The 10,642-nt window shown below is 34.9% G+C and overlaps 1 protein-coding gene and 1 long non-coding RNA gene across 2 annotated transcripts; both read left to right on the top strand.

Annotated features, from left to right (window-relative positions):
• Window positions 1-3,137: 3,137 nt before the first annotated feature.
• LOC111387362 lies at window positions 3,138-4,092 on the top strand. The gene is made up of 3 exons (XM_023011918.1): window positions 3,138-3,302; window positions 3,507-3,647; window positions 3,713-4,092. The coding sequence occupies exons 1-3, from the start codon at window positions 3,222-3,224 to the stop codon at window positions 3,953-3,955; spliced, it is 465 nt and encodes a 154-aa protein (XP_022867686.1). The 5' UTR covers window positions 3,138-3,221; the 3' UTR covers window positions 3,956-4,092.
• Window positions 4,093-8,158: 4,066 nt separating this feature from the next.
• LOC111387359 lies at window positions 8,159-10,221 on the top strand. The gene is made up of 4 exons (XR_002701393.1): window positions 8,159-8,247; window positions 8,893-8,999; window positions 9,140-9,331; window positions 9,440-10,221. It is a non-coding gene; the product is annotated as an uncharacterized LOC111387359 (long non-coding RNA).
• Window positions 10,222-10,642: the final 421 nt, after the last annotated feature.

Here is a 10,642-nt window from a genome sequence, read left to right as displayed (position 1 = left end):
TATGGGGTCTTCTAGATGATTTGGGGATTGAGCAGGATTGTGTGGATTTGTGGTGTGATAGCCAGAGTGCGATTCACTTGGCTAAGAATCAGGTTCATCATGCTCGAACCAAGCATATTGACGTCAGGTATCATTTTGTGCGTGATGTTATAGAGGAAGGTGATATTTCACTCTCGAAGGTACACACAAATGAAAACCCAGCTGACATGTTAACCAAAGTGGTGACGGGTAGCAAGTTTCAACATTGCTTGGACTTGCTTCATATTAGTCCGTGTTGATATGCCCGAGAGGGCATGGCTCTTCGGGGCGAGGTTGGAATGAGGTGGAGAGTATATGAAGGTGGAGGTGAACTACGGAGGCTTGATCCCGAGTTATGGGTACGTAGGCAATCATGGTTTGAATGATGCAGCCGAGTTGGTGCTTGTTTCTTCTTCTTGTGTTCGTCCAAAATTTGAGGTCTATCAAATGATGTACGAGGTGGAGAATTGTGAGAAGGAGGGAAGCAAGTAGAGAAGAAAGGGAAGAGAAGGGCAAGCAGCGCCTAGGCGCCATGTCCAGGCGCCTAGGCGCCCCGAATGCAGAACCAAAGCAGAATATTGGCGCCTAGGCGCCCCCACATGTATATATATATGCATTTTTTTCCCTCTTTCATTACAATACACACAACACAAGACCTAGAAATAAAAATTAGAGAGAAAAACTTTGGTGAGAATTTTACAAGTTGAAGGTGTTCATCTTGGGTATAAATTCAAAGGTATTTTCTTTCTTGGGGATTAACTGGAGGCTTGTTCAAGTAATCCAAACACATTGAATTTCATATATTCTATTGGAAATCATTTCTTCCTCATTTTCTTGTTCTTGAAGTGTTTTGGAAATTTTCACTTTGCCAACTTAGTTTGATCTTTGGGCATTCATTGAGAGGTGTTTTCCCAACAGAATGTTAATTACTTTCCTTTTAATTTTTTTTTTGTTTTCCTTTGATATGAAGAAAGTTTAGAAAATTGATTGACGACGCAAATTGGGAGCTACATTAGGTTTATTTAACTCGGAAGTAATTGCTAATGTATGGGTCGACGTTTGATTGATTTTCAATTGTTGTTTGAATTGGAACTAGTCGATAATTAGCCCATTGTATATTTAGATTGTGGTGGATTCTCAAACCCTGGTAATTTTTATCACTTGAATCATTGTTCTATTTAATTTAGTTAATTTCATTTACTTATCATCTTTTATTTTAATTATTTCAAGAAGAACTCGACTTTTGTCAACAAGTTTAGAGTAATAATTAATATAGATTAGATTTGTCTTTCTCAATACAAGATCTATATTCCAACATATTCGTACGCTTCCACGTATTTAAAATTTGACAACATAAGAACTTAAGTAATTATTGGGTGAAAGATTGGAATATACTTTACTGTCTTCATGAAGGAGTTTTTTGTTTTGATTGTTCTGTGCATGATAGAAATAATGCATTACCGAGCCTTTTCTTTCCAAATCCAAAAGACAGGGAGACGCCTATTACCAAATTTCATGATCCAACCTACATTCTGACATTTCAACGTGTTACGGTAGAACAGAGAGTCAATATTGAGGTAATTATGTTATTTATCATCACACTTTCAGCATTATACATACTTGGATATTGTTGAAATGTTATCCAATTTCAATTGATATCTTAATATACTAGTTGAACTTCTCTGTGTTTGTGTTGCCAGCTGGTACCTCCTTTTACGAAACCGGAGATGTAAGTGGGGGCTGGAGCGTATTGGGAAGAGAGTAAGCTATTTGATCCAAGTTTTTCGTCACTAGTTATAGCTTAAACCGTTCTTGAAGTACTTTCTATTTTTACTATAAACGGATTTTTACTTGGAATACTGACTGTATGGCTATGGTGTGGAGACAACTTCCTTGTATCAATCCCATCCTTGGGTTCTAGCGGTTCTCTCCAATGGAAAATCATTAGGGGTTATGGCAGATACTATGAAAAGATGAAAGGTACTTGTGATTTCTTGGTCATTTTGTGAGATCAATTGTAAGACAAAATAGCTTTTTAAAATTCAAGCTGTTGCTTGTGCAGATTGACTTGAGGAAGGCATCAAATATAAATATCATATCTCCATCGTCATATCCTTTGATCACATTTGGTCCATATTTTTAACCAGCAAATGTTCTAATGTCTTTCTCCCGTGCTATGGGTAATTACAGACCATCACACTTTTAATTTTCTGTTGTTCTAAATATTCACAAATGATCCAACTTTCATGTGTTATTACATAATTTTAAACCAAGACTGTGCTTTTTCTAGTGCTTTATTCTTCTTGTACTCTTTCCCTTCCAACTACCCACAAGTTGAGTTGTAGGTAAAAATATATAACAATGCTATATTTTCGTAGAATTTGAATTATATGAAAATTCTAATGTGTCAACACGTAATCCACAATCGACTTTCTCTTTTGTCACATGCTGTTATTGGCTTGCTTGGTCTACATAATTTCCCTGCTGCTTTTATTAGATTGAGGAAATTTTCTACCAGGTATTGTTTTTATGCCACCCAAATGGTCACTAGGCTATCAACAATCTCGTTGCAGCTATTCTTCTCATGCACGAGTTCATGAGGTTGGCCATTTATAGTGTTTAGATTTCTTATTTGCGCATTCATCTTCTACATTTTTCTCCATCATTTTGTTTTTCTTTGCGTGTTCGAATATGTTAGTTGTCTTACTTTTAAACTTGTGGTCCTTTTTATAAGCTATGAATTTTATGTATTATATAACACCACATATGTACACTTGGAATTTGTTATGTGAAACTTATATTGTTACTACCGGGGTTAAATGGCAAGCTGGTTTCTTCAAGCATGTTTACCATTTAAAGTTGATATTTTTCACTTGCACAATACAGATTGCTGGGACATTTCCCAAAAAAAAAAAAAAAAGAAAGAAACCTTGTGATGCCATATGGATGGACATAGATTACATGAATGGTTTTCGATGTTTCACATTTGACGAGGCATGTTCCATCTACTTAAACGTTGGTTGGTTCCAGAGATGAAGTATACAAAATAATCAAAAGTTTGTTTGTTCCAGACATGAATTATAAAACATATGTTTGTTGTTTCTATATATCTTAGGACTGGCTCCCAGATCCAAAGTCTCTTGTAGATTATCTTCATCAAATTGGTTTCAAAGCAAACTAGATGCTTGACCCAGGGATCAAAAATGAAGATGGCTATTTCGTCTATGACAATGGTTCTGAAAAAGATATCTGGGTTCAAATTGCGTGTCAGAGGCCATTTGTTGGTACTTATAATACCTCCATCCCTTTTCACGTTCTTGTAAAACACTGAAAAGAAATGAAAAAACCAAAAAAAAAAAAAAAATGGAAGGAAAAAAGAAAACTTAAAAAAGCATGAACTCATGGCCATGGTCAATTTTTTGTTTCTTTGAACTTTTACTTCTTTTTGGTCAGTAGTTAATATTAGTTTTATTTACTTCTATCTTTAGGGGAGGTGTGGCCTAGGCCATGTGTATTTCCTGACTTCACAAAATCAGAAGCGCTCATGGTGGGCTAGTCTTGTCAAGGACTTTGTTATTAATGGCGTGGATGGTTCATGGAATGATATGAATGAACCGGCGGTTATGAAGGTAAGGTTCAAACTTTATTGGAAGTGCATTTCTTTCCTGGTTTTGTGTAACTTATTTTGTTTCAGACTGAAATGAAGACAATGCTTGAGAGCAAAATTCATAGGGGAGATCCACAACATGGAGGCAAACAGAACCATTCACATTATCACAACGTACTACTTGGCCCTGAAATCTTCTATAAGCACTTCAACTTTACTCATGAAATTGATATGCTTAGTGTCATTTATGCATTGGAGAGATCGTTTCTTATTTTGTACCAAGCAATTTATAAATCACAAGCCTCCTTTTTTTTGTTGTTGCAAAGATGAAGAAAGAAATTCTATTTTCTCGCTCTTGGCCCTGTGAATATCACCTGAGTGGTTCAAGGAGTAGCATTGGAACTGCTATGTATGATTTTGTTTACCGAGGGTTCGAATCCTTCTCTTTCTGTGCCTTCACTTCATGGGGGAAGATTTATAGTTTATGAGATCCTAAAAGGACGGTTTATGGCTTAATTTTTCTACCGCGTGTACATTTCCATAATGATGGTGTTTTTCCAAAATCATGTTGGACCCATAAATATTGTAGTGAATGAGATTAACAACTCGATATGAAGTAATAAAGATCGCAATGAGAAGCAAGATTTAAAGTTAAAGAAATTAACAAAGAGAGTTAATCGCAGAAGCACGATATTTTATTAATTGATAATATGGAGAGAAATACAAAAATTTAGCGATTCTTGCTTAAACAAAATTGAAAGAGGAGACCATTATTTATAGGTACATATCGTAGCATAAAGATGGAAATAATGTGGAATAAGGAAATAATGTGGAATAAGGAAATAATGTTTCCATAAAAATCACATAAAATATAAGGAAACAATTTTTTCCACATGAAAATAAGGAAACAATTTATTTTCAAAAAAAAAATCCACTCTAATTTGGGTCACAAACTCAACAATCTCCGCCTTGACTCAAATTACAATGCAATAAACGAAACTCTAAGATTTAGAATCTGTCTACATCGAAATAGCCAATCTCATCAATACAGTAACCAAAACTCTCTAAACCAAAACATCGTCCTCCTCAAAACGTCCACAAGCGATACCTGAACCCAAATCTTGGGTTCCCAAAATTTTACCACGGAATTATTGTTGACCAAACTGGGTCGAAACATACCTTGTTGTAAAAACCATATCACATATTAGATTAAAAGACCCCTTGCTAGAACTGTCACCTTCAACGTCCCCAAAAACATCCCGAACATTATTGACACCTTGGTACCTACGCTCCATGAGTCCAACCCTAGCAAATGAACACAATGTAATCGCTGAAATTGGTGGCAAAGCGGACTCACCAACGCTCTCCCAAAGCGTGTTCTTAACCAACTCAGAACTCGCCATAAGAGGTACTGTACCAAATTGTATATCCACCTCGATACTAAATTTGTCCAAATGTCTCTTAACTGGTTTTGCGCTCCCCTACAAAATGTACAATTGAGAACTTCTCCATCCCTCAAGTACAACCCAAACATCCTTTCGGACCTTCAAGACTCTTCACCAGAAAATTTATACCCCTTTGCATCCAAGGTACTGAGGGAGATGAGATTTCTTTTCAGGCCTAGAACATTTCAAACTTGATCAATTGTCCTGACTGTCCCATCCCACAGCCTTAATTTGACTCGACCGATCCCAATAATACAATAAGACTAGTTGTTTTCCATTACAACTTTACCTTGTTGAACAACCTCATATGTCTGAAAGAGATTTCCATTGGAAAACTTATGATGAGAACATACCAAATCGAGAATCCACTCCTCGTTAGGCTTAGATTTTACGTCAGATACCATGGTCAACATCACATCTCTGCCGTCTAAAAAATCCTCAATTATATTTGTTTTGTTTGAAGTAAAAAGTTGCGCTCCATGATTTGCAGCTAAATCACCTTTAGCCTACAATTATCACAATCCTTCCAAATATGCCCCTTTTGTTATAGAATCAAAACAAATTGTTGTTATACTTCAATCTGCCCCTACATCGACCACCATGAGATACAAGAGCTTTCTCATCTCTCGATGTAGCTTCAACTTCTCCTTTGAATGCAAAGCATCATAGACGTCGTCTATAATCAAAGTATCCTAACTATACAAAATGGTGTCCCAAAATGATGCATAAGAACTAGGCAAGCAACATAATAAGATCAAGGCAAGAACCTCTTCATCATACTTAACCTCCAACATTTCCAAATCTACAACAATTTTCTTGAACACGTCAATATGGGAATACTGTTTTTGCTTTTGAGCCAGTTTACTGATAAGACTCTTGATCATACATAACTGTTCCAGTTTCAACCACAAAGCAGCTACTGTTTTCTCTTTCAAGACATCCTATAGAATATTGTTGGATAGATGAAGATGAATCAACGACAAAGCCTTTCGATCCCTCCGTTGTTTCTCCTCTATTATTTAATTAGCTAGCATCTTCTCAAAACGCAGCAGCGCATCGTCCAAACCCAACTGTGCCAGAGTGGTCCTCATCAAAGAAAATCATGCATTGCGATCCAGCAGCTGAATGTCATATTTCATGGTAGTCATCTCTAAAATAACCTCAACCAATCCTCAAAAGAAGAACAAAGCTCTAATACCACCTGTTGGACCCAGAAGGGTTGTGGTGAATGAGATTAACGACACGATACGAAGTAATGAAAATCACAATGAGAAACACGATTTAAAGGTGAAGAAATTAACAAAGAGAGTTAATCGCAAAAGCACGACGTTTTATTAATCGATAATATGAAGAGAAATACAAGAACTCAGAAATTCTAGCTTAAACAAAACTAAAAGAGGAAACCACTATTTATAGGTACATGACATAGCATAAATGTGGAAATAATGTGGAATAAGGAAATAATATATTTTCATAAAAATCACGTAAAATATAAGAAAACAATTTTTCACACAAGAAAATAAGGAAACAATTTATATTTAAAAAAAAAAATCCACCCTAATTTGGGTCACAAACCTAACAAATCAAACTTTGATGTTCATCAGTAACAATTGTAGTGGAGATCTTCATTCATAGATACATTATTCAAATAACTAGAATTCTGATTACTATCATAGAAAAACAATCTACTAATTAGTGATTTTCTTTCACATCGTGTATAATATATGAATTGCCATTCACTGATTTCAGTTGCTTATTTCAAGTTTATGGTATGCTGATGGCAAGATCAACATATGAATGCTTGAAACTAGCTAAAGATAAAAAACATCCATTTGCTCGTACTCAATCTGGGTTTGTGGGTAGCCAAAGGTATGCTGCTACATGGACAAGAGATAATATCTCTACTTCGGAGCACCTTCATATGAGTATCTCTATGGTTCTTAATCTGGTAAGTGCAAGATATTGCCAAATATATCTTTGAAAACCATAAAGGAAACCAAATTCTTTTGTTTTTTCGACGTATCACTGTTCCGGACTCTTAATATCAACGTTAGTTATACCTTGGGTTCATTTACCTCTGACAACACATTACTAAATCTTTTTTCCTGGAATTCCTGTTTTTAGCCCACATAGTGTTAATCTTCTATCAAATGGATCTTCACATTTACACTGATTGGTGAGAGCTAATTGAGATATATAATAGAATATTGCCTTAAGAAGCTTGGAAATGGACAAAGTGATTAAGAAATGCACCTCAAATAGTTATATCATATCTTTATTTGCATAGTTAAGGGACATGAAATAACAAATTAACATCAGTAGTAATTAGAAGACGAAGCTCATGTTTGGCCTCCATTTTCTAAAAATCATTTTTAGTCAAACTCAATTTTAACCATATATTTCATGGGACTCACAACTTTTATTTCCTTTTCAATCACATATTTCATCAACTTTTATCAAAACCTAGTAGAATACTTATTTTTATCAAAAAAGAATTTGGGGCGAAATAATTTAGAACTTTGGCGGAATTTACTGATTCATTTCGACTTTCCCCGCAGTACTTGTGTGCTATTGGTCATTAAGGAATACTTGTGCTATTAAGGATAAAAGTACCAAATTATTAGAGCAGATCACCTGAGGGCAATTGTAGGAGATCCCTGATGGGCGCAGTATGTATGATTTGTTGCTTGTGTTTTTGGTGGACCTCAATTTTTCAAGCCTCATTCTCCCAAGTAGGGACTTTGAAGCATGTCCACAACAATAGGATCTGCGAATGACAACCCTCATGAGACACTTGAAAGCATATGCTAATACTCGTGTGTATGCACGTGTGAGAATGAATTTATGTACATAAGCACGTTTTGAATCTATAATCGTAAAATATCTGTTTTTATTAAAGTTTTAATTTAATGGAAGAAGAATATAAAAAGTGACTCTGGTACTTATCTTGTCCTCCGATGATATAATGACATTTCTAGTTCTATTTTCCCTCATATTTTCGTGCTTATTATTTTTCATTTTATCTATAGGTGTTATAACAGGAAATATTATTCTTGTAAGTTTTGTTGTGTATTGAATTCAGTTTCACAGCATAAAGATGATCAGGAGTCATGTCAACTGCTGCACAAGTTGCCTCAAAGAATATGATTGAGTTTTGATCTTGAAGATTCTCATCCGGTACTTCAAAATATCCTATTCTATGACTTTTTATTTTATTTTAGATTTTCTTTTTGGTCAACAAAATCTCGCAAGTGCAAGGTATCGTAAACAAGTAATATAATGATAAGTGTCATCCATGAAAATTATGTACTTAATCCAATTTCAATTAATGGTTATTTTAATCGAATAGTCAAGTTAGAATGAAGAATTTTCATAACTAATAATCTACTTTACTAGTGAGTAATTAAGTAGGTTTTTGTAAACTTGATTAAATGCGCAATAAGACTTTGGATTTTTCTTATTAATCCATTTTAATACAATTCATTGCCGTGCAATATTTATTTATCTATTCTTGTTTATGGATATTCCTAATTCATTTAATAATCTCTCTTGAATAGAATTAAATATATCATCCCATTTGACTTTCCTGTATCTTTATGAAAGATCGAACATGAAAGCATCATTAAAACTCTAGGATATTTATAGAAATCATGCAAGTCATAACAGTTTTTCTGTATACTCTACGAACCTTACAACAATTGTTATAGCGTGCTATATTTCTTATATCTTCCCAACATTAACAAAAATCACACATCATTCCAATTAAACTCTGTGTTGATCAATAATTTGTGCCTAACTTTTTCCTATTTCTGGTTGTACAAGGATTGACCATAGGAGGATCCATCATTCCTTTGGATCCTCCTCATCAACATGTTACTGAAGCTAAGGTACAGATGATATAACTCTGCTGGTGGCTTTGGATGAACATGGTAATTTTTCTGTTTTATATATTTGCTGACACGTATCATTACTTCTGCTGAAGGTTGCAAACAAATAATACTTCTGTTTTACTAATGAATTGACTAGAAATTCGTGTATTTCTGAATTGTTTCTCTTTGATGAATAACAGGCAAAGCTGAAGGTTTTCTCTATGAAGATGATGGTGCTGGATATGAATACCTTGAAGGAGGATACCTGTTGACAACTTATGTTGCTGAACTTCAGCATTCCGAGGTCATTTTAAGAGTTTCGAAAACTGAAGGATCTTGGATAGACCAAAGCGCCGCTTCATATGAAATTTCTGATTTGCATTGGCGCTGTGGTATGTATTTATTATCAGTATTCCATTATTTTTCAGTCAAGAGTTTGCTTGACCAAAAATGTAAAATCTACGTTTTGTTGAATCTAATTTTTTCGGGTTGCCAAATAGCTTGATGCATGGGGTACTGACGGGGAGATGCTGCAAATCAAATTCCCATATATAGAAGAAAATGCAGAAAGTGATGGAAGTGCAAAGAGTACAGAATGTGCGGAGTGAGATGAAAGTGCAGAAAGCGATGGACGCGAATGTGCACTGAAGTGACCACTGCAAGCGTGTTCATTTGTTACCTTCCATATATAGTTCTGTTTAATAAGGTTTATATATGGCTTGTAATAGGGGTATAAAATCCCACCGAGTTTACTTGAATAAGAAATAATAAGAATTGTGGACCAGACTCTCCCATTCTTCATTTTTAAGTCTTCATTTCATTTGTGTTGTTGAGCTGATATCATTAGCGTGCTGGTTGCATTTTACGTCTCCATTTTGCTGTGAATTTACAAATGATTTATGAACTCAGTCAAATCAATAATACATAACTATATTACTCATTTTTTATCTACATATTTTGTGGAATCCACTGTTATTCTTTTTACTATTCCTCTTTATAAAGATTTATAAATTATCAAACGGAGGCTTTAGACTTTGAAGGATAATATTTTTTGCTTGTACTATTACCATATTTCAATATTATGAAAAAATGTAGAGGGCCCACTTGGGTAATATGTACTCCATTGTAGCATTTAATCTTTTTATGTGCCTGTCTATGCACTCAACTCACTCATGCACACGTTTGCATGTGTGTGATGGAAAGTGATGCAGCACAAACAAGAACAAACAAGGAACATGAATCAATATTTCGTTGATTCACGAAGAATGCTCAGGACTAACAATCCAGGCACAAACATCAAAGCGACGCACAGTTTATAGATGTTCATAAAGATTTCTTGAAAGTGTAGTCTTTCCATGCTTTTCATCCCAACAATTGGGATGATTTCAAGTTTAGTAGGTTCTCCATTTAGCCTATCCAGAATTTGATTGAAGTCATTTTCAGAGCGCACAATAGCACTCTTGTTATTGGAACTAGATTTCAGTGAACCAGAGCTAGGAGACAAATAGTTCCTCTCTATGCGAGAGCTGTCCATATTCACCAACTCTTGTGAAATGGAATCAAATTCTTCTATTACCTTCTCCAAGTCTTTATATTTCTGCAGGCAAGATTCCATGCACCTCTCACACTAATGGAACACAGAAATTATTTCCCAAAAACATCTGATAAATCCAAACATGAATCGCATCTGATAGTATCTATTG

This window comes from Olea europaea, unplaced genomic scaffold (assembly GCF_002742605.1).
Source record: "Olea europaea var. sylvestris unplaced genomic scaffold, O_europaea_v1 scaffold399, whole genome shotgun sequence".
NCBI lineage: Eukaryota > Viridiplantae > Streptophyta > Magnoliopsida > Lamiales > Oleaceae > Olea > Olea europaea.
The sequence above is the reverse complement of the archived record's forward strand: the minus strand, read 5'-3'. Positions and strand labels throughout refer to the sequence as shown.

What these genes read in the sequence shown, in the direction of transcription:
- LOC111387362 (XM_023011918.1), top strand. Translation starts at nt 3,222, where the DNA reads ATGAAGATGGCTATTTCGTCTATGACAATGGTTCTGAAAAAGATATCT. An exon ending in GTGTCAGAGGCCATTTGTTG is followed by an intron (nt 3,303 to 3,506) that starts GTACTTATAATA and finishes TTCTATCTTTAG; the next exon opens with GGGAGGTGTGGCCTAGGCCA. An exon ending in ATGAACCGGCGGTTATGAAG is followed by an intron (nt 3,648 to 3,712) that starts GTAAGGTTCAAA and finishes ATTTTGTTTCAG; the next exon opens with ACTGAAATGAAGACAATGCT.